The sequence below is a fragment of the Carcharodon carcharias genome, chromosome 18 (genome assembly GCF_017639515.1).
Source record: "Carcharodon carcharias isolate sCarCar2 chromosome 18, sCarCar2.pri, whole genome shotgun sequence".
In the NCBI taxonomy this organism is placed as follows: Eukaryota; Metazoa; Chordata; class Chondrichthyes; order Lamniformes; family Lamnidae; genus Carcharodon; species Carcharodon carcharias.
The window spans coordinates 82755779-82779769 of NC_054484.1; the positions used below are offsets into that span (position 1 = coordinate 82755779).

Here is a 23991-nt window from a genome sequence, read left to right on the forward strand (position 1 = left end):
ACAGGCATCCAGTCATAAAAACGCCCCTCGACCATCACCCTCTACTTCCTGCCACTCAGCCAATTCTGGATCCAATTTGCCAAATTGCCCTGGATCCCATGGGTTCTTACCTTCGTTATCAGTCTCCCATGCGGGACCTTATCTAAAGCCTTGCTGAAGTCCAAGTAGACTACGTCAAATACATTGCCCTCATCACCTCTTCGAAAAATTCAATCAAACTGGTGAGACAAAACCATGCAGACTGACCTTGATCAATCCCTGCCTCTCCAGGTGTGGATTAATTCTATCCCGCAGAATTGCTTCCAATAGTTTCCTCACCACTAATGTTAGACTGACTGGCCTGTAGCTCCCTGTTTTATCCCTTCCTCCCTTCTCGAATAATGGTACTACACTGGCTGTCCTCCAGTCCTCTGGCACCTCTCCTGTGACCAGAGAGGTATTGAAAACTATTGCCAGCGCCCCTGCTTCTCCACCCTTGCCTCAGCTTGGGATATATTTCATCTGGGCCTGGAGACTGAAGGGGAGGGACTAGCTGAGGGGAGGGGCTGGAGGCAGCTGGGGAGGATGGCTACTTATGGGGGAGGGGCCAGGTGTAGGGAAGGGGCAAACTGGGGGCAGTCCTGTTGAGGGGCGCAGCTGAGTTCAGAGAGGCCAGTTGAGGGGAGGGGGACAATGGACTAGCTAATGGGGTGGGCTGTGTGGGAGGGGCCAGAAGAGGGGGTGGGGTCACCTGAGAGGGGCCGCTAAGGCAGAAGGGGAAAGCTAGGGGGGGACAGTGTTACATGAGGAGGAGGACCCAGTTGGGCGGGATGGGGGGGGAGGTGCGAACAACTGATGGGGAGGGGCCTGCAGAGGGGTGGGGCCACCTCTGGGAAAGGAGGCCAGCTGAGGGGTGTGGCCATGCTGAAAGGAGGGGCTAGCTGAGGTGGTGGGGGCTAACTGAGGGGGTGGGGCTAAGTGGGGGTGCGGCCAGCTGAGGGGAGGAGCCAAGCAGGGGGCGGGGTCAGGCTGTGCGCTCTGTGTCGTTGAGGAGGCGAGTTTTCATTTTGGAAAGGAGCCGGAGGAGGAGGAGCTGCCGGCTGAGGGACACGGACAGAGTGGTTGGTGTTCGGAGCGAGAAACTGGAGAGCGGCGGCCATGTGAGTAAACGGAGCGATTCCATTCCTCTGAGATGGTGTCACTCGGATTAGGCTGTGTAGGCCGCTGCCTCGGTCTCTCCACATGATTTATCCAGTGCTATGCACTGAGCCCGGGCCGGGCTGGGGCCTCCCCGTCAGGCTGCGCCAGGTTTCAACCGCGAATGGAGCTGGAAAGTTCCAGAAGGTGTTGGAGACAGGCCCCGCACCTACCCCACCCTCCATATATCTTCCACCTCTTCCCCCCCCACCTGCATCTTCCCCCCCCCACCTGCATCTTCCCCCCCCCCCACCTGCATCTTCCCCCCCCCCCCACCTGCATCTCCCCCCCCCCCCCCCCCCCCCCCGCATCTCTCCCCCCCGCACCTTCCCTCTCTTCACACCCCCCTCGAATCTCCTGCCCCCCCCGCAACTCCTGGTTCCCCTCCCCCCTACCCCCACTTTTTGCTGGAGATGGTGACAGAGAAGTGGAGGGATTAGGCTGTCAAGGGCTTTGAAAGGAATGATGATCTCAAGCCATGGAATATTGAAGGTTTGCGAGTAGAGCATTGGAATAGAGAGTTTGAAGGTAATACAGGCGCACCGCCAAGTCTTGTGGAGCCAAATGACTTATTTTCCTTTTATAAAACAATTCTTACGTAGTATTCTCTTTAAGTGTCAAGTCTCTTGAGCAATGTTTGATTTACCACAACACCAAAGCAAAATACTGCGGATGTTGGAAATCTGAAATAGAAACAAAATGCTGGAAAAACTCAGCAGGTCTGTGGAGAGAGAAAAACTGAGTTAACGTTTACGTTGAAGACCTGCCATTGGAATTTTTTCAGATCTGCTGAATATTTCCAACATTTTCTATATTTGTTTTACCTTTCCTTGTCCCTAACACACTCCTGCTTTGGCTTTCACTTTCTTGTATTATTGAAGATTTATTGATCGAAATAGCTGACTTTCATCGGTTCAGCCAGCATTTAAGATAACATTTTTTGTTTACACTTTTGAAATGTTCCCTCACCAGATGAAGTATAAAGCTAAGCAGGGAGCTTGGCTTAGTTTCAGATATTTTACTGCTGAAGGGAGTACCCCGTGCCTGGACTCCCCAGATAAGTACTGTTGTCCTTTACAGTAAAGATCAGAACTTGCTTTAGACATGGTATGTGGGCAGAGTTTTGTTAAGTCACTGTCGAATAAAGCGAAAAACAAATTATCATATTTGTTCTGACAAATTGAATTCTGGTAAATAAGTTTGATCAACTGAAAAGTCTATGTTTAATGGTTTTACGGATTCTACACACTTGAATGTTTGAGATTGTTTTGGAATGAAAATTAACTACTGGGAAGAACAAAGCTGTTGCTTTCAGCCCTTGCCACAAAGTCTGTTCTTTAGTCACTGACTTCATCCCTCTACCTGGCCACTGTCTCTGTCCAGACTACAGTGGTCGCATCCTCAATGCCCTACTTGACTGAGCTGAACAACCAACTGCATATCCTCTCCATCGCTAAACCTACCAAAAACAAAAACAAAAACCTGGAAAAACTCAGCAGGTCTGGCAGCATCAGTGGAGAAGAAAAGAGTTGACGTTTCGAGTCCTCATGACCCTTCGACAGAACTTGAGTGAGTCCAAGAAAGGAGTGAAATATAAGCTGGTTTAAGGTGTGTGTGTGTGTGTGTGTGTGTGTGTGTGTGTGTGTGTGTGTGTGTGTGTGTGTGTGTGTGGGGGGGGGGGGGGGGGGGGGCGGGGGGGAGGTGTTTGGGTGGGGGGAGAGAGAGAGAAGTGGAGGGGGTTGGTGTGGTTGTAGGGACAAACAAGCAGTGATAGAAGCAGATCATCAAAAGATGTCACAAACAACAGAACAAAAGAACACATAGGTGTTAAAGTTGGTGATATTATCTAAACGAATGTGCTAATTAAGAATGGACGGTAGGGCACTCAAGGTATAGCTCTAGTGGGGGTGGCGAGAGCATAAAAGATTTAAAAATATTTAAAAATAATGGAAATAGGTGGGAAAAGAAAAATCTATGTAATTTATTGGAAAAAACAAAAGGAAGGAGGAAACAGAAAGGGGGTGGGGATGGGGGAGGGAGCTCAAGACCTAAAGTTGTTGAATTCAATATTCAGTCTGGAAGGCTGTAAAGTGCCTAGTCGGAAGATGAGGTGTTGTTCCTCCAGTTTGCGTTGGGCTTCACTGGAACAATGCAGCAAGCCAAGGACAGACATGTGGGCAAGAGAGCAGGGTGGAGTGTTAAAATGGCAAGCGACAGGGAGGTTTGGGTCATTCTTGCGGACAGACCGCAGGTGGTTCTGCAAAGCGGTCGCCCAGTTTACGTTTGATCTCTCCAATGTAGAGGAGACCACATTGGGAGCAATGAATGTAGTAGACTAAGTTGGGGGAAATGCAAGTGAAATGTTGCTTCACTTGAAAGGAGTGTTTGGGCCCTTGGACGGTGAGGAGAGAGGAAGTGAAGGGGCAGGTGTTGCATCTTTTGCGTGGGCATGGGGTGGTGCCATAGGAGGGGGTTGAGGAGTAGGGGGTGATGGAGGAGTGGACCACGGTGTCCCGGAGGGAACGATCCCTACGGAATGCCGATAGGGGGGTGAAGGGAAGATGTGTTTGGTGGTGGCATCATGCTGGAGTTGGCGGAAATGGTGGAGGATGTTCCTTTGAATGCAGAGGCTGGTTTGTAATGGCGTGGTCCATCTCTGACACTTCCCTTCCTTGACCTCTCTGTCTCAATCTCTGGTGATAGACTGTCCACCAATATCCATTACAAACCTACCGACTCCCACAGCTACCTCGACTACAGCTCCTCACACCCCACTTCCTGTAAGGACTCCATTCCATTCTCTCAGTTTCTTCGCCTCCGTTGCATCTGTTCTGATGATGCTGCCTTCAAAAACAGTTCCTCTGGCATGTCCTCCTTCTTCCTTAACCGAGGTTTTCCACCCACGGTCGTTGACAGGGCCCTCAACCGTGTCTGGCCCATCTCCCGCGCATCCGTCCTCACGCCTTCTCCTCCCTCCCTGAAACATGATAGGGTCCCCCTTGTCCTCACTTATCACCCCACCAGCCTCCGCATTCAAAGGATCATCCTCCGCCATTTCCGCCAACTCCAGCATGATGCCACCACCAAACACATCTTCCCTTCACCCCCCCTATCGGCATTCCGTAGGGATCGTTCCCTCTGGGACACCCTGGTCCACTCCTCCATCACCCCCTGCTCCTCAACCCCCTCCTATGGCACCACCCCATGCCCACGCAAAAGATGCAACACCTGCCCCTTCACTTCCTCTCTCCTCACCGTCCAAGGGCCCAAATACTCATTTCAAATGAAGCAGCATTTCACTTGCATTTCCCCCAACTTAGTCTACTGCATTCGTTGCTGCCAATGTGGTCTCCTCTACATTGGAGAGACCAAGCGTAAACTGGGCGACCGCTTTGCAGAACACCTGCGGTCTGTCCGCAAGAATGACCCAAACCTCCCTGTCGCTTGCCATTTTAACACTCCACCCTGCTCTCTTGCCCACATGTCTGTCCTTGGCTTGCTGCATTGTTCCAGTGAAGCCCAACGCAAACTGGAGGAACAACACCTCATCTTCCAACTAGGCACTTTACAGCCTTCCAGACTGAATATTGAATTCAACAACTTTAGGTCTTGAGCTCCCTCCCCCATCCCCACCCCATTTCTGTTTCCCCCTTCCTTTTTTTTCCAATAAATTATATAGATTTTTCTTTTCCCACCTATTTCCATTATTTTTAAATATTTTTAAATCTTTTATGCTCTCGCCACCCCCACTAGAGCTATACCTTGAGTGCCCTACCATCCATTCTTAATTAGCACATTCGTTTAGATAATATCACCAACTTTAACACCTATGTGTTCTTTTGTTCTGTTGTTTGTGACATCTTTTGATGATCTGCTTCTATCACTGCTTGTTTGTCCCTACAACCACACCAACCCCCTCCACTTCTCTCTCTCTCTCTCCCCCCACCCAAACACCCCCCCCCCCACCCCCCCAACACACACACACACACACACACACACACACACACACACACACACACACACACACCTTTAACCAGTTTATATTTCACCCCTTTCTTGGACTCACTCAAGTTCTGTCGAAGGGTCATGAGGACTCGAAACGTCATCTCTTCTCCGCTGATGCTGCCAGACCTGCTGAGTTTTTCCAGGTAATTCTGTTTTTGTTTTGGATTTCCAGCATCTGCAGTTTTTTTGTTTTTAACTAAACCTACCTACCTCCTCTTCCATAATATTGCCTTCCTCTGTCTTTGCCATCTGTTGCTGAATCCCTTACTAATGCCTTTATTACCTCCAGACTTCACTATTCTGATGCTCTCCCTTCTTCCATCCTCCGTAAGCTCATTAAAATTCTGATACCTGTATCCTAACTTGCACCAAGTTCTGTTCGCCCATCAGCCACTTCACCCAGTGGTTCCTGCTCCAACCACACCTTCAACTTAAAGTTATCATCTTTATCTTCCAATCCCTCCATGGCCTCACCTCTTGCTGTCTCTGTAACATCCTACAGATTGACAACCCTCAGAACTCCCAGTTCTCTCACTTCTACCTTCTTGTGCATCCCTGATTTCCATTGCTGCATTGTTAGGAGTCATGCCTTCAGCTGTCTGGGCCCTAAACTCTGGAATTTCCTCCCTAAACCTATCTGTCTCGCTACCTTTCTCTCCTTTTACGATGTTCCTTAAAATCTGTCTCTTTGTTCAAGCTTTGGTTGCTTATGCCAATATCTCATTATGTGGCTTGGTAGCAGATTTGGTTTGATAATTCTCCTGTGAAGTCCCTTGGGAGGTTTTGCTATGTTAAATGGTGCTATATAAGTGTAGTTGTTGTTAAACATGTTGGTATAGCTGGAGCTTCTAGTTTTTTTTTTAAAAGTGCAAACAGCATGTTTAAAAGTTGAACATGGCGTTTAGTAGTTATCTAGGTAATTAATCACCTTGAATACCCAATAAGTCCGTTGTGGTTATTGCCACGTTGTCAATGGACATGCTTTATTTATTTAAACCAAAAAACAGCTTTGTTCTGCATATACCTGTTTAAAGTGCCATAACACGATATTGACAGGTTAAGGCCGGTGTTGGTGTAAGGACACACACATTTTATTTGTACATCAGTTAAAAGACCTCCAATAACCTGAATTGGGTGATACATTGTGGTTCCTGGACTGACATTTCTAATGTAAATTCCATCCAGATTTGGGCATCTAGAACTGACATGTTGCAAGCAGCTCTAGGAATTTACCACCACTTTGAATGTAGATGTGTGTCTTACAGCTGACGAGGGAACTTTGAGACTTGGGATGACAGCAGCTTGGCAGGATTTACCTGGGGGGCAAGCATGAGAACATGTGCTCATATCTTAAGGAGTTCAAGCTGAACAATGATCCAAGTTTACTTTCTCTTTCCATGTGACCCCCCCCAATCTTCCTTCTCTACCTAACTTCCTTCCACTTAATACACTTTCTGAATTCTAACCAATAGGGATGTCGTTACTACACTGTTTTTCTCTTATGTGCACTCATCATCTCAGTTTAAAAAAACATTTTATATAAACCACACCTCATTAAATTTGAAATTTGCCCTCATTTTTCAAAATTATTTGAAGAGACTGCTAGTAGCTGAAGAAAAATGTTTAGTACAGCTGACTGCTTCTGGTGTATCCATGGCAGTCAAGTGTACTGCACTTGTTCAGACTACATGGTATATATTCAGCTCACAAGGATCCTGTCATGTGCAAAAATATCAAGGGGTTAAGTTTAAACCCAGGCTCATGGGAGAGGCTGAGACCTTCAAGCTAGTTTTTTAGTAAAAGCATTAAAAGAATCCTGTAGATTATGTTCTTGTGAAATGTGTAATATTTTGGTTCCATTTTGAACAGCAGAAATTTCAATTAGACATTAAAATAGAGGGTTAAAAATTTTTAGATGACAAATCTCACCCATTGGTAGAAATGTGAAATCAAATGCAGACTTGAACCAAATATGCTGAAGAGCTATTGCAGTCACAATTCAGCCACTATTCTTCAAAAGTGCCCAGCACTCAGAAGTCGACAATATCAAGGCTCCTGTAATGGGAAAGAGGCAATGAAAATGCTTTACTAGGGAAACTCCAAAACAGTGTCACCTATAGGTATTTTGGGCAATTAGAGATTTAACCAGTGTGGGTTGCAGTTAATATTGAAAAGCTCATGCCATACAAAATGTTTGTAGGCTGTGGGACATACAAATTTTAACTGTCCTTTAAAGTGGTACTTGGAAAGGGACCCTGAGACTCCCTTTGGGTTGTTTGGAAAAATGTACTACTGTGATTTTTCCTTTATTGGATTGTTGATGGTTAACATTTAACTATGTTAGAGATGTTCTAAGAATGCACAAGTGTTGGAGAGGGGAGAGCTGGGCTAGTGTGAACAGATTGTTGTTGAGCAGGTTCAAGCAATCTGGTGTGTAGACAATCAATTGTTGAGTATTGGACTGGTAATAGAGCTGCGCAAATTGGAGCTATTGTGGCTTAGTGAGTACTATGAGAGGAATGCATAGTCTCTTGTTTTTTAATGCCTATTTTTACCCACATTTTTTTTCAGATACCCAGTTGTGAAGCATATTCAGTAGACATGAACTTCTGTAGGGCATTTGGAATGAAACACAGAAACTATCTCTTAAAAAAAATTGGGTTGGCTCCATCAGTTTGAAGCGTCAACATGTTGATGTGATGTAGATTGGCTGCTTATCTTGGGTTAATTTTCTAATTGCTGTGACTGTCGACTTCTGAATGCTGGGCACTTTTGAAGAATAGTGGCTGAATTGTGATTTCTTCAGAGCTCTGCAGAGCCATTGTGGTTTTTTTTGGTTTGAAGATCTTGCTGTTTCTTCTGCTAGTTCAGAGACCAGACAGAGAGTTTTATACAAGATGACCTGGCTCTCTGGAGAACGTTTGTTTGCTTTTCTTTCATTTTAAAGGTGTGTAGCCCTTCGCATGTTCAGTTACATTTTGACTCTCCTGTCTGGCATTCTTTTGGGAGTTTTGCAACTGAATGGAGAAATGGAGTGTAGGGGTGGTTCCCATTAACTTAGTGAATCAATTGAAATGCCAGTTTGTGTAGCTTTATTCTGGGTTCTAGTCATTCTGTGTAACATTTTGCATGCTTTTCAATTTATCTACAGCATTGGTTAAAGGGGAGAAACATTGTGTCTCCTAAGTGTTGCCCTGCTTCCCAACTCTTTGAAAGTACCAGGGTTGAAGTATTGAGGCTGGGGCCTTTTAAAGAATGTTGGTGCTTATGACTCCAGAGGCTGGGGGTCTGGTACTTTTTGGGGTGACTGGCGTGGGGGAGACTTGGTTCGGCATGCATCAGAAGGAAGTGCAGTTGGGATCTGGGCCTGTTGAGTATTTACCGGGTAGGGAGCGGGAATAGCTTGGGGGCCCAGTGAAGCAAGAAAGGATGGGTCCGTCAGCTGGCAGCTGAAGACAGGATATTTATTGGCCAGCAGGAGGGTAGTCTACCTCAGGGTGTGATGGGCTGAGGTGATTAGTTCCATGAGCAGATTCGATTCATAATCTGTTTTGTCCATTGTGTGTATCTGGGCTGGGCATGTAATAAGGAGGTTGGGCTCTCTACTGGTACCTGGGCACAATTCCCAGGATAGACTCCATTTTAGATAGGAGAACCATGTTTGAGAGTTTTCAGCTCAAATAAATTGTTAGTTTGTGCATAAGTTTGTTTTAGTGCACTTAGAAAATGGAGTGGGCAAGTTTTAACTGCTTACAAATTTAGTTTTTATAAAACTATTGGATATCTATGTCATTGCTTACGAGTAAATCTTGGATCTAAATAGCAGGGAGTGGAACACCCAGCGTATCCCTTGGTCTTATTAAAGGGATTCTGTAGCTTCTGATCATGGAGTTTCATACCCTTATTAATATGTTGTCAAGATACCAGGAAACTATGAAGAAGGTGTGGCATAGCAAGTTTGAATTACGTACAAAGCAAACAATTTAGAAACAGTAAAAGACGTTTGACGAAGTTTCACACAAAAGACTATTGCTTATGGTCAAAGCCATGGGGGTTCAGGGTAAGGATCAGTATGAAATTGGCTATTAGTCTGCACCTGGCTGTCCTGTGTGTCTCTTGATGTGTTCAGTGTTCTCCCTGCTGGCCTTCTTGCTTCTGTACCGACAAAACCACCACTCTCTCAGAGTACAGAGAACTTTACCCCATCTACCATCCCCCTGAAGCACCACTGTCTCTTTATCACAGCCAATTGATTAAATCCTCAATCTTGACTTTATATTCCTCCTGGCCTTGCCCTAACATACTGATCTCTTATAGTTTTACAATCCTTTGCACTCCTCTGCCATCCAATTCATTCTTCTTATCCCCTCCTTCAGTCCAAAGTAAGACTGGTGTAGTGGTAATGTCACTCGATTAGTAATCCAAAGATAAAAACAAAAAACTGCGGATGCTGGAAATCCAAATCAAAAACAGAATTACCTGGAAAAACTCAGCAGGTCTGGCAGCATCGGCGGAGAAGAAAAGAGTTGACGTTTCGAGTCCTCATGACCCTTCAGCTGAAGGGTCATGAGGACTCGAAACGTCAACTCTTTTCTTCTCCGCCGATGCTGCCAGACCTGCTGAGTTTTTCCAGGTAATTCTGTTTTTGTTTTAGTAATCCAGAGGCCCAGGCTAACACTCTAGGGCCATGGGTTCAAATCCTACCACAGTAGCTGGTGAAATTTTAATTCAGTTAATAAATATGGAATTAAAAAGCTAGTCTTTTGGTGACCATGAAACCATTGTCGATTGTGTATAAACCCATCTGATTCAATAATGTCCTTTTAGGGAAGGAAATCTGCCATCCTTACCTGGTCTGGCCTACATGTGACTCCAGACCCACAGCAAAGTTTTAAATGCCCTCTGAAATGGCCTGGCAAGGCACTCAGTTGTATCAAACTGCTGTGAAGTCCAAAAAAAGGAATGAAACCGGACGACCACCAGGCATCAGCCAAGGCACCAGAAATGACAATGGCAAACCCAGGTCTGTCGACCCTACAAAGTCCTCCATAGTAACTTCTGGGGGCTTGTGCCAAAATTGGGAGTGCTGTCCTGCAGACTAGTCAAGCAACATTGTCTGTAAAGCATGATTCCATGACTATGTCCTAGCCACCACCATCACCATCCCTGTCGGTGGGACAGGACAGACCCAGCAGAGGTGGCAGCACAGTGGTATACATTTGAGAGGGAGTTGCTCTGGGAGTCCTCACTGTTGACTCCAGAATCCAGGAAGTCTCATGCCAATAGGTCAAACATGGGCAAGGAAACCTCCTGCTGGTTACCACCTACAGCCTCCCCTCAGTTGATGAATCAGTGCTCCTCCATGTTGAACATCACTTGGAAGAAGTACTGAGGGTGGCAAGGGTGCAGAATATACTCTGGGGGACTTCAATGTCCATCACCAAGAGTGGCTGGCTAGCACCACTACTGACTGAGCTGGTTGAGTCCTAAATGACATAGCTGATAGACTGGGCCTGTGGCAGGTGGCGAGGGAGCCAACATGAGGGCAAAACCTATTTGACCTCATCCTCAACAACTTGCCTGCTGTAGATGCATCTGTCCATGACAGAATCAGTAGGAGTGGCCACCGCAAAGTCCTTGTGGAGACGAAATCCTGTCTTCACATTGAGGATAGATTTCAGACAGACCTTGCGATTCAAGGGTTGGGTATCCATGAAAGCTCTGTGGGCCATTAGCATTGACAGCACTATATTCAACCACAGCCTGTAACCTCATGGCCTGGAATATCCCCCACTCTACTGTTGCTACCAAGCCAGAAGATCAACCCTGGTTCAATGAAGACTGCAGGAGGGCATGCCAGGAGCAGCACCAGGCACACCTAAAAATGAGGTGTCAACTTGGTGAAGCAACAACACAGGACTACTTGTGTGCCAAACAGCATAAGCAGCAAGCGATAGACAGAGGTAAGTGATCCCACAATTAATGGATCAGATCTAAGCTCTGCAGCCTTGCCACATCCAGTTGAGAATGGTGGTGGACAATTAAACAATTAACTGGAAGGGGTGGCTCCACAAGTATCCCCATCCTTAATTATGGGGGGAGTCCAGCACATCAGTACAAAAGACAAGGCTGAAGCATTTGCAACTATCTTCAGCCAGAAGTACCGAGTGGATTATCCATCTTGGCCTACACCTGATGTCCCCAGCATCACAGATGCTAGTCTTCAACCAATTCAGTTCACTCCATGTGATAGCAAGAAGTGGCTGAGGCCCTGGATACTACAAAGGCTGTGAGCCCTGACAATATTCTGGCAATGGTACTGAAGATCTGTGCTCCAGAACTAGCCCTAATATAGCGACAACACTGGCATCTTCCCGGCTATGTGGAAAATTGCCCAGGTATGTTTTGTACACGAAAAGCAGGACAAATCCAACCTGGCCAATTACTGTCGCAACAGTCTACTCTTGATCATTAACAAATTGATGGAAGGTCTCATCCACAGTGCTATCAAATGGAACTTACTCATCAATAACCTGCTCACGAACACTCAGTTTAGGTTCTGCCAGGGCCACTGAATTCCAAAGATAAAAACAAAAAAATGCGGATGCTGGAAATCCAAAACAAAAACAGAATTACCTGGAAAAACTCAGCAGGTTTGGCAGCATCGGCAGAGAAGAAAAGAGTTGACATTTCGAGTCCTCTGTTGAAGGGTCATGAGTGGGAATCAAGGAAAACTCTCTACTAGTTGGAGCCATACCTAGCACAAAGGAAGATGGTTATGGTTGTTGGAGGTCAGTCATCTCAGTCCCAGGACATTACTGCAGGTGATGCTCAGGGTAGTGTCCTAGGCCCAACCATCTTCAGCTCCTTCATCAGTGACCTTCCTTCCATCATAAGGTCAGAAGTGGAGATGTTCGCTGATGATTGCACAATGTTCAGCACCATTGACTCCTTGGATACTGAAGCAGTCCATGTCCAAATGCAGCAAGACCTGGACAATACCCAAGTTTGGGCTGACAAGTGGCAAGTAATATTCGTCTCACTCAAGTGGCAGGCAATGATCATCTCAAAGAAGTGAGAATCTAATTATCTCCCCATGACATTCAATGGTGTTACCATCCATCACTGAATCCCCCACTGTCAACATCCTGAGGGTTACCATTGACCAGAAACTGAACCAGACTGGCCATATCTGTACTGTGCTGACAAGAGCAGATTAGAGGGTGGGAATTCTACATCGAGTAACTCACCTCCTGACTCCACAAAGCCCGTCCACAAGGCACAAGTCAGGAGTGTGTTGGAATACTCCACTTCCTTGGATGAGTACAGTTCCAACAATACTCGAGGTCGACACCATCCAGGACAAAGCAGTTCATTTACATGGCACCACATCCACTACCTTAAAGATTCGCTCCCTCCATCATCACAGTGGCAGCAATGTGTACCATCTATGAAATGCACTGCAGGAACTCACCAAGGCTCTTCAATAGCACCTTCCAAACCCGTGACCTCTACCACCTAGAAGGACAGTGGCAGCAGATAGATGAGAACACCACCGCCTGGAAGTCCTCCTGCAAACCACTCACCATTTTGACTTGGAAATATATCGCCATTTCTTCACTGTCACTGGGTCAATATCCTGGAATTACCTCCCTAACAGCACTGTGGTGTACCTACACCACATAGACTGCAGCGCTTCATGAAGGCAGCTCACCACCACCTTATGAACGTCAATTACGGATGGGCAATAAGTGCTGGGCTAGCCAGCGACGCCCACATCCTGTGAACTAATGGGGAAAAAAAATCAATACTTCCACACTTTGAAATTTCCTATGTCAGCATCCTTGCCTTAGTGTTATAAAGATCCCTTTCTCACAGTCTTGCCTTTGTCCTAACAATCCATTCCATAAATGGAATTTCTCCCAGCTCCTCTTTCTTAACAATATTAAGTTTATTCTCTCTAGTTAACGACTCATCAGCCAATGGCAATAATTTCTTCTGATTTGCTTGAGTTAAACTTATCATTTTGAACACTTGTCAGATCTTCTCTGAGTGAAAAGGGCTACAGGTTATTCCTTCATAACTAAAACATCGCATGCCTTATATTACAGTCAATCTCTTTTACACTCACCTCATGGCTTTGAAATCTAAACTGAGCAAACCAACGATTTGTATACATTTAGCAGTATCACTTTGCATTTGGATTGCCCTTGCTATAGAAAAGACCCTTGTTGAGAAGAGGGGTGGGGTGGAAAGGAAAGTTTGCTCAAGAACATTGGCAGGGGAGGGCAGGAGCTCAGAGGGGCATCATGTGAGATTGATTGCAATTTCTTTTAGCTGCTGCATTTTGCCAGTTGTTGTCAAACCTGGTGAGATAGTTTTAATAGCATAAAATGTGAATCAGGAATAAAGACCATACGACTATGAAAACACATTTGCTTCAAGAAAAAAAATATTTTGATTACTGTTAGATTTAAGAATTATGGGCTTTTGTAATTAAATTAAAAAAAACTAGTGCTATAAATTAGTGCAACAGATGCATTTGATAAACTTTACATATTTGCTCATTGCTTTTGATATTTATTAATGTTACTATAGCTGTATTTTGTTTTAAGGTGTATATTTGCACACTAATCCATCACCATAATCATGGTGAAATTTTGTATTGTGCAATATGGGAGCTCACTCAGCAGCTTTTCATCCTATGATGTAGGCAAGCACTGAGGCTGCTTAATCTGCTTATTTGCTGCATTGGATATTTTGTAATTGATGTCCTCAATTTTGTAAAGGAAGAGTGGTTATTGTTTTTGTTTTTGAACAGGCTGTGTGTATCAGCTATAAGATGTTAGTTTTGTGTATTAGGTACCTTTTGTGCTTATGGACATCTGGAAACAATGTATTAACACCCGTGTTTATATATTCTGCAGGGCTGACTACTGGAAGTCTCAACCAAAGAAGTTCTGCGATTACTGCAAATGTTGGATAGCAGACAATAAACCTGTATGTTGCATTTTGTTTATCAATTACAATGTTTGATCTGTATAGAATTTCAGCAGAGAAGTTCTTAAAATAAGTTTTTATTGTAGCTCCCAACATGTTGGTGAACTGGATTTTGATGATGGTACTTCATTTCAGATCAACTCTGGTAAAATTAATTACTATTCAGATCATTTTGCTATGTACCAAAACTCTTTCTATTCATTGGGAAGTGTTCTTAGAGGGCAACTATATTGTAACATCAAGTCAAACATTTTTTCAAAGTAGCTGAAAGACAGAGTTCTAGCGCAGGACTAAGGTTGAAAAGAGTTGGAGGGAAGGCAAGATAAACTGGGGAGTAGGGATGAAGTGATGCAGCATGGGTTTTAAGTCTGTAAATGGTTAAAGGAAAAGTGAGGGAGCTTGATTTTTCACTTTACAGTCTTGGCGAGGAATGTAATAGAACAGTGCTTGTCAAACTTTATCAGCAGGGTCTCGCAAAAAGAAATCATTCTTGCACTTGTGATTTACTAACGATCAGAGTGACTTGGATACTTTAAATGTAGAAACAATTGAGTACAATCTCAATTCAAATATGGAAATAAATAAATCTGTAAACCATCTTGGACTGGTTTGTTTGATGTCCTCAATTATTCAGCACTGTGCTAATAAGGTGGATTATTTGTCTGTGCTTCAACTGAAAAATCTAAAATATGCATAAGACAGGGAAATGAATTGCAAATGAATAGATGACAGGTGGTGAGGCCACCATGCTGGAGTACATGAAGTGTTGCTGGAGTCTTGAGAATCCGTTTCCAATCACTACTACAAGCAGAAAAGAAGTGTCACTGTATCAGTGTAGAAAAAGAATTGCAACTGCTATGCGAATGAGAAAAGCACAACTTTTGAAGAAGCTGAGGGAACTTAACATACAGAAGAGAGGTTGGAACATGAGAGGGAATATTCCTGGTCTGGATACTGGAGTAATATGTATCCCTTAATTTAGACGACAGAGTTATCTAGGCAGAGTTATGACTGGTACCAGCGGCTGAACAACCATTTTACATTAATGTAAAATCTTTACCGTGGTATCTGCCCCAGTGTGCTCCGTAGAGGGAACAGGAAAATATATCTAAAGGAATCGAGGAGTAGGTGAGTGCATGTTAAGAGAATTGACAGAACCCTTGTTTGGCGGTGGGGTGTAGGGGAGGTGGGTTTTAAGCCATTGGTGGTTTAAAAGCTAGTTGTAAGTGGTAAATGTGCTTGTACTATTTACTACAATGAATATGTACACTGCAAACTAACTTTAAGCAGGGAACAGACCTTGAATGTGTTGACTGCTCATTTCAGATCTGTAGTTTTTTTAAACTTTAACATTACATTTGGAGGCCCTGTTTCTGTTTGCCATCTGATGATTGGTATGGCACTTACATTTTTGAGTTGTGTGGGTAGGTTTTCCTCTTGACCGCTTGGAATGGTGTGACCTGGCAGAGTGGATTTCCTGCCTTGTGTAGAACCTGTTGAAGGACTAGCTATGTGTTAACAGCAAATTTCACTTTTACATTTCACACAGTATCTTATCTTTCACACAGTATCTTTTTAACTATAGGGTCATTCCTTGAGAAAATGGTTTTGGTGTTAACCCAGGGGGTTCGGGAACCTCCAGTTGACTTAAAGGCTATTTTAAGACCATAATTTTGATTGGATCATTTTGGAATGATACTCTGTACCCTTATATTCCACAATGTAATTGATGTATTTGTGTCAATATAAAGATTTATCTGGCAAATTAAGTCGCAAGACATAACTACTGCTTTGTGGATAAATGAGCAATTGTGTTCTCAGTGTGTTTAATATATTCAAGCAGGATAACTTGAAATTAATTGCTACAAGTGATACAAAGAAGTGCTTTCAGATTTGATGAAAATCACTGAAGTTGCAGTGGTTTAATCTAGAGTCCCTGATGTCAATTTTTTAATAAAAAGGTTGGTTAAACGGTATAGTGCGCATTCACCTAATAAGCCTGGATTTGAATCCTATTTAGAATGGTAGGGCAAAATGTAATCAAATTTGAAAGCATCAATTTGTCTCAATTTTAGCATTTATTTTTGTATTTCTTTCACCAAACCATAGAAACCTGCAACGCAGAAGGGGGTCATCAACATGTCTCTCTGCTAGCTCTCTTTGCTAGCAATCTCCAGAATTAGTCTCTCTGCAGCCCTGTATTTTTCCTTGTTTTAAATATTTACCCATTTTCCCTCTAAGAGCTGCAGTGGCCTTAGTCTGAAATAATTTTTTGAGCCATACTCCTTGTGACATTCCATGCCCCAACAGCCTTGTGCATAATTTAATTTCTTTTAACCTCTCCTCACACTTAGTGATCATTTTAAATTGATGGCCTCTCAGCACTAATTTTCCAAGAGGAAATAGTTCTTCGGTATTCACCCTGTTGTAATTTTAAAACCACTAATAAGTTACTATTTAGTCCTCTCTCCTCCAGTGGAATAGCCCCAGGTCTCATCTCATAAAATGGCATGAAGCATACTTGGCTTGATGATATAACAATTTTAGAATAAAGAAGGATGCTAAATCATGGCATCTATTTAAAATTGTGCTGTTCATAGAAACCTTGCATGTGGGAAGGAAGGTAAGTGGTTCCTACTGATCCGTCTGTAATGGAAAAGCGTATTTCTTAATGAACATCACTTGCCTGAAATAAAGATTTGAGATTTCAGCTTACAGTTTCATTTAAAGGGTTTTAGGAAAAGCAGAGAGACACAACTCCTTGAGGATCAGGTGACACACCCTTCCACACTGTTGACACAGTTTGCATGTTCAGAGTGCACTAATTTACATGCTGGAAAATTTTGCAATCTGCATGTGCTCAGTGTACACAGATATGTTTGAAAGTTGTACAACATTTATGATGTATCCAGTCGAAGCCCAGCTTTTTTAGGTGGGCCTGTAGATGAACTCTTGATCATTTATTTGAATAAAAACATGAAAGAGCACACAAACAATTCAGTGGGTAATCTTAATAATTAATTGTGAAATAAATCATATTTGACTTTTCAGCTTTTGTTAAAGTCTTATTTTGTATTCTAGAAATTTTAGTTGCTAAGATAAAATTGATGGAAATTATTTGAAAAAGCAATTTGCGATTTGATTTATCAAATTGTTGGTGAAATATTAACATACGATTTTCCTATTCTAAACATATTTGTATAGAGAATTGTTGTTTGCTCAGGCAGTTTGCATGTTAAGGGGAGTAAGATAATACGTATTGAATACAAGAACTTAACAAGTGGACAGATAAGTTTTGAAAAAAAGTCACCATCACCTGCTCAAAGGCAAATAGGGATGGGGTCTGAATGCTGGCCTTTCCAGTGACACCAATGATAAAAAATCAGTATCAGTTGATGTTTTACAGTTGTGTTCAAATGTTAAAGCTTTTGCTTACACTTCTAGTAACTCAGTTATCAATGTTTTTTTCTCAAATGTTTCCCATAGAGTGTTGAGTTTCATGAAAGAGGAAAGAACCATCAAGAAAATGTGACCAGGAAAATCAGTGAGGTATCTCTCCTTGTTTCCCTGGATCCGTATTTTCCTTTATCTGTTGTCTACATACTTCCCACTTCTAGGTGATCCTGAATGGCATGTTCATCTGTGCTTCCAGATCAAAAAGAAAAGTTTGGAAAAAGCAAAAGAGGAGGAGAGGATAGCAAAGGAATTTGCTGAGATGGAGAATGCAGCTATGAAAGCTTATCAGGAAGACCTCAAGCGACTTGGAGTAAATGTTTCAGGTAGCATTAAATCTTGTTATAAATGTCTGTGTTTCTCTGAGAACTGTTAGAATTATGTGTGTTGATATGTGTTTGAATTGTTAAGCAATTACCGTAGATCACGGTGTATAAGTCTATCTTTGAAGCCTTGCAAATTCCTTTCATAAATGGGGGTCGACTCGTATGTTGAATATAAACTAGGAATGATGGTGTTGGCGTATGTGGGCACCATTTTGACATGTGAAAAAGTACCATTGGTAATTCATATTAAGTCAGTGTGACATGTTTTATTGAATAAGTTAATTCTACAAGCATACCTTTAATCACAATCAAAACATTTTAGAAACCATCAAATTCATTGAGTCACTTTGGCTATGGCATCATTGTAAGAACCCCACTCGGGATCAGATTTGGGGATTTTTGTTTCAAAATCATACCTCCACAACAAATTATCTTCCTCTCCATCTATTGAATTGAATATTCCACATTTATTTGGATGATCTGATCACAGTTTGTCCATTAATAGCATCCCATGGTTTGATGATGAAACCACACAAAACATCAAGCGGGGCATTGCGCATATTTCCTCTTTTTGTGAAGGTTTTTTTCTCCACTAACCATCCATTTTTTCCATTTGCCACTAATATGATCTTTGAATTGCTCAGCAATTGAGGCACACATCCAAAGTGTTGGGATTTGGAGTCTGTACTAAACAGAGTAAGAAAATTCTTATTGGGGAATAACCTTTTTGACAAAAAGGACAAAAACTGATTTAGAATGAAACTAACAAAGTTTATTGAGCAACAAAAATTAATACTTAACATTCTGCTAGTCAAGGCATGGCACAATACACAACACATGTTGGTCTATCTTTCCATGGATCCCAGGACTTATTGGGTCTTCCCTTGATTCCTTGAAGCTGGTCATTTGACTCATTACGTCCTTCGAGATTTTAACTTAGTCAACTTAACTCTAACGTACATACAAACCCCTTTGCAGCTTTAAGACTTCAATTCTAGTTTCCCAGTGCATCTTAACTGTTGAAGTTGTACATTTCATAGTTGCTTGCTGAGTGTTTCTCTCTCTCAAGCTGCAAGCAGTTTGCTAAGAAAGACTAATCACTTGCTCTTAAGGCCTTTAGTCCTAATACTGCATTCTTACCACAACCCCCAACCCATAATAATTATCTGTCAACTGGAAATGTCCTCCGGAACTGCCAACCTCCTAGCAAGTGCTCCAATTCCAACTCCTGATTTTCTGTGCCAACAAATGTCCCGCAAACAAGTGTCCTGTGATGAATGCTATTCCCTCGAAAGTGCAAGCGCTCAGTAATGCACTCCTAATTTTATACCCTTTTGCAGGTAGTTTTGTCACATTTAGCCCAAGTATGTGCTGCTGTGTCAACACAACTTAAAACCTTCAAGCCAAACATTTGCAACTCTTGATCAACGGAAAGAGTGCCCCTAACTTCTCCACAATATATTGAGCCAATCAGCTTTGTAGCTTTGGTGTCCCATCTAACTGTGAACTATAACTTGTATTTTTTTGACAGGAGCTCCGGGGACATCTTGTGTTCAAACCACATTCCTGACCATAACTTCAGTTTTTTCTTTAAAGCTATATCGCAGTAGTTGACACTTAGAGACACCAACTTTAAGATTTCTTAACAACGTATCCTAGCATTCACAAATTATCCCAGTAATACATAGAAATCAAGAATTTTTATCACTAAGCTTACGTACAGAACAATTTGACAACTTAAGCCTTATTAATTACACAGTTGTACCAATGAGATGAAGCCTAACAGAAGGTTGAACTGTAGACATTAGACACCCTGGCATAACTGCAATTTGGGTGTTATTTCTTCGCAGGTGCCTCTTGATGTCATCAGTTATGTAGGATCTGAACATGTTCCACACTAACACGCTGCATTCCTTACGTAGGTCACCAAGATGCTTGTTCCGCACTATCAGTCCACAATTTCACGCCATTTTCATTCTTTCAACTGTTGTCAAGGACAGGCACAAAAAACTCCTGCAGGGAACCTGATTTTTGGCATTGTTTTACACTTGAAAATTACCATGGGCTTTAACTTTGTTCTGTCGACCAAGAAGACAAGCACCATTGTGAATCTTGTCTTTTCATGTCCTATGCATGTGGTTTTGAACCCTCCTGCTTCACGATTCGGCTACTGGGCATAAGAAAACTCATGGGTGTGCCATCCATGTTGCCGATGTGACTGAATGGGTTCTAGTGTTTTTGCCGCAGTCTGATGATGAACCACTGAAACTGGTAGATTTGGCATAGAGATCTCTTGGTAATCTCTGAGTGATCTTAGTCTTCTGCTGCAACATTAGACTGTTTCATTCTATAAAGCAGCTACACCAACTAGCTGTTGTTCTGAAATCTTTGCTGAACTCAGGGTTTGATTTAGCCACTTAACTGCGAATGTATACATTTCATTTCTGATGACGATATAGCCATTCTGATGATTTTCATTTCCCAGTATGATACATGCTTCTCAAGATCAGGCTGGTTCCCACTCTTATGGCGTATTTGTTCTTGGGCATCTTCTTCAGAGCAGATTTTTTCTTCCATTCTTGCACTAGTTTTTCCACTAACACTGAATTCCCTCACTGTAGCATAGCTATTTGATGAATTAGCATAAGTTACAACGTTTAGCTTGAAAGCAGCTTCATACTTCATTCTTTTTGATGGAGGGCCCATATCTTTTCAGTTGCAATGTGTGATCTGCTCTGTGTGGGCATGTCTTAAACTCCCACGCATCATCTTCACAACACAGTCCATATCGCCTGCTTGATCCCATGCGCCGACTTAAGCTGAGTAAAACTTGTATTTCTGAGATGAAAAATTGAGGCCGACTCTTAATGCGAGTATGTTTCTTACCAGAAAAGAGGAGCCGATTTATATGCTGAGTATTGGCCTAAACATGATTTTTGGTGCTAAAAACATATACACCGCATTCTGCAGTAATGGAAAAAATTACCTGTGTTATTGAAGCCTTTGTAATCACACTTGGAATACATCATGCTCTACAGTATAGGCAGTAGTATTTTACTACTGACAAAAATTGCTTGTCCCAGATATCAGCACTGCAAAGATAACAAGACATCAAGCAAACACAAATGTAACTCTTATTATGAAATATGTAATAGAAATTTTAAATAGCGAAAAATAGCAGTTGAAAGTTTTTTGAAAAAACATTGAATAATTAGATTCTCAAACTATCAGTAAAATATTGACATAGTTTTCATATAAAATATTTACAGAATTACATTATTGTTTACGTAAGCAGTTTTTATAGTAAATGCATATTCTGTTAGAATTTTAAACATTTTTTTAAATGTTATGAGAGGTAGGTTAGAAGTTTACTGTGATTTGTTTAAAAGTCAAATTTCACATAAAGCTACCAATCAGAAATATTTAGGCACGCATTCGTATGGTGGATCTCTTGGGGAAATTCTTATTCACAAAAAAGAATGAAATCCCTTAATTTTGAGGCAATGATTTAAAAAAAAATTCTTTCCGATTTCTTCTTACTCTCTTTCTTCCTCGCGTCACTTTTCTCAAAAACCTTCTTGGTGTCTATTTTAAAGAAAAAATGGAATATATTATAATTGGGAGACTTTCTATTTCTTCAAATTCTGTAACTGAGTAACAAATGCATTATCATTTTAGCTTCTTCATCGTCAAGTACAACTGAGAAAAAGCCGGCAGTAAAGGCCTCTGATGCACAACGTAGTACAAAGCCGAATATAGCAAATATCTGGGTGCAAGGCATCTCACCTGAAGGATATTTCTATTACTACAACTCTAAAACAGGAGGTAAGACTTGACTTTGGCTTCTATTAAAATTCAGCTTGGTGTACTTAAAGAAAAATGCGCCTGAACCCTGTCCATCACTTAAGATTTATTCCCCAAAATGTGGCAAACAAGGTGAATTTGCTTCTGAAGCACAAGCTGTTAAGACTAACAGCAACCAACAGCTCACTATTCATGGTTTCCATCTTGTTTATATATTAACATTCTTCACCTTGCTATCTCAATGCAACATGCAGACTTTGAATCTTAAATTGCCTTTGTGTTACCACCTACCCTCCCCCCACCAACTCTGAATTTAGGTTAAACCTCTAGTCTATCAAGTACTTTTAGTCCTATATATGGAGAGGCTGTTCCTGTATACCTAAACCGGTTTCACAAAAAGATGCTCATCTAATGGCTGATCCTCCTTTCAATTAGCTACACTGCTTTTGCAGCATTTCTTGCTGTGATCTATCTCTTTTAAACTTCAAATGCGACCAAAATGGTCTCATCCTCCTCCTCGTATTGTAATTGGTACCTGATTCTATAATCTCATACATGAATCCCTGGAACTCATTCCATACAGCTCCTGACTTTGCACGTTCCTGCAACATGCTGTAAGCTTTGCAAACCCACGGTAGTAACCTACTCACTATATTTTACTTTGTATCACCTCTTCTAAATTTTTCAAGCTTGTTCTTGCCTTTTCAATTTAAGTTTAAAAAATAGCTTGTTCCCTTGAGGAATGTAGTTCTGTTGAATTAAATGAGTAAGAATGCATACGTGCATAAAATTTCTCAATGTAAGTAGGGTAGCTTGTGTAAATTTTACATGAATTAGCGAAAACGGTTTATTGCAACAAATGCCATTTGTTATTTTAGGTAATATAATTTGAGAGATTGTTTTATTTGGACTGTTACATGTCTAAATTAGTGTGCTGGAGTGTTGCTTTATTCAATACCTTGGAGTCAAATTACCCAAAGTACATGTAGACATAATATATAGAAACCCTTGTTAGTGAAGAGATTTAATAAAGGATATTTACTTGGAGTATGTGCTCAAAGAATGCAAACTGACAGAACTATGTTAAATATGCAAAGTGCAAAATAAGAGTGGGCTTGTTTTAATGTCGTCAGTCGAAGTAACCTTCTGCAATTGTCATTCAGCTAGATTAGAATAGAATAAATGAGACAGGAAATTGCTAAGATGGTGTCCAGTTTAAGAACTTTAGTTGAGTCTTTAATTTTTCTGGTGTCAGCACTGTAAGTATTGCAGACACTGCAAGACTTTTTACTTAAGGACAACTAACTCAAATATTCCCTCCAGCTGGATTTCATCAGTATCATATTTTATGGCTTCAGGGACAGCTTGTTCCTCCAGACATCAGGCTCTATGTCAGACATTTTTCAAAGAACCCTCTAACTTGGTGATCTCTTGTCATTCTTCTCAGTTTACACCGTTCAAAAAAGGCAGCAGAATAAACCTGACATTAACAGGCTAATCAACCTAACAATGGCGGGGAAACTTTTAAAGACATTAATTCAGGACAAATTAACTGGCACTTGGCACATAAACATAAGCCAACATGGAACTGGCACATAAACATAAGCCAACATGGAGTTGTTGAAGACAAATTGTCTTTGACTAACTTGATTGAAATCTTTGATTAAATTGATTGAATCATTTGAATTAACTGAATCATTTGAATTAAGAGGGTTGATGAGGATGGTGCAGTTGATGCTGTGTTTGGAGCTGTGTCAAAAAGCATTTGATAAAGCAAAATGAAGCCATTGGGATTAAAGGGGCAGTGGTTGTGTGGATATATAATTGGCTAAAGGATGGAAAGCATAAAGCAATGGTGAATGATTATTTCCCAGAATGGAAGCTTGTAAATAGTGGTATTCTTTAGGGGTTGCTGTTGAGACTTAATTTATTCTTTCACAAGATGTGGGTGTTGCTGGCAAGGCCAGCATTTGTTGCCCATTCCTAATTGCCCTTGAGAAGGTGGTGGTGAGCCACCACCTTGAATTGCTGCAGCCCATATGGTGTCGGAACACCCACAATTCTGTTATGAAGAGAGTTCCAGGATTTTGACTTAGCGACAGTGAAGGAATGGCGATGTAGTCAGGATGGTGTATGGCTTGGAGAACTTGCAGGTGGTGGTGTTCCTGTGCACCTGCTGCCCTTGTTCTTCTAGGTGGTAGAGGTTGTAGGTTTGGAAGGTGCTGTT

At 42.1% G+C, this 23991-nt stretch overlaps 1 protein-coding gene across 6 annotated transcripts in view; it reads left to right on the top strand.

The window, feature by feature from the left end:
- The first annotated feature begins 984 nt into the window (after nucleotides 1-984).
- Nucleotides 985-23991, top strand: part of wbp4 (WW domain binding protein 4) — a 65954-nt gene continuing 42947 nt past the window's right edge. For 4 of the 6 annotated variants that reach the window (XM_041211095.1, XM_041211097.1, XM_041211099.1 and 1 more), the window contains exons 1-6: nucleotides 985-1139; nucleotides 2149-2237; nucleotides 14109-14181; nucleotides 17668-17730; nucleotides 17834-17960; nucleotides 21639-21785. In XM_041211095.1, the coding sequence (XP_041067029.1) occupies nucleotides 2149-2237; nucleotides 14109-14181; nucleotides 17668-17730; nucleotides 17834-17960; nucleotides 21639-21785 (499 nt within the window). In that variant the 5' untranslated portion in view covers nucleotides 985-1139. The remainder of the gene's footprint in view (nucleotides 1140-2148; nucleotides 2238-14108; nucleotides 14182-17667; nucleotides 17731-17833; nucleotides 17961-21638; nucleotides 21786-23991) is intronic. The other 2 variants (XM_041211098.1, XM_041211101.1) reach the window with 2 other exon arrangements.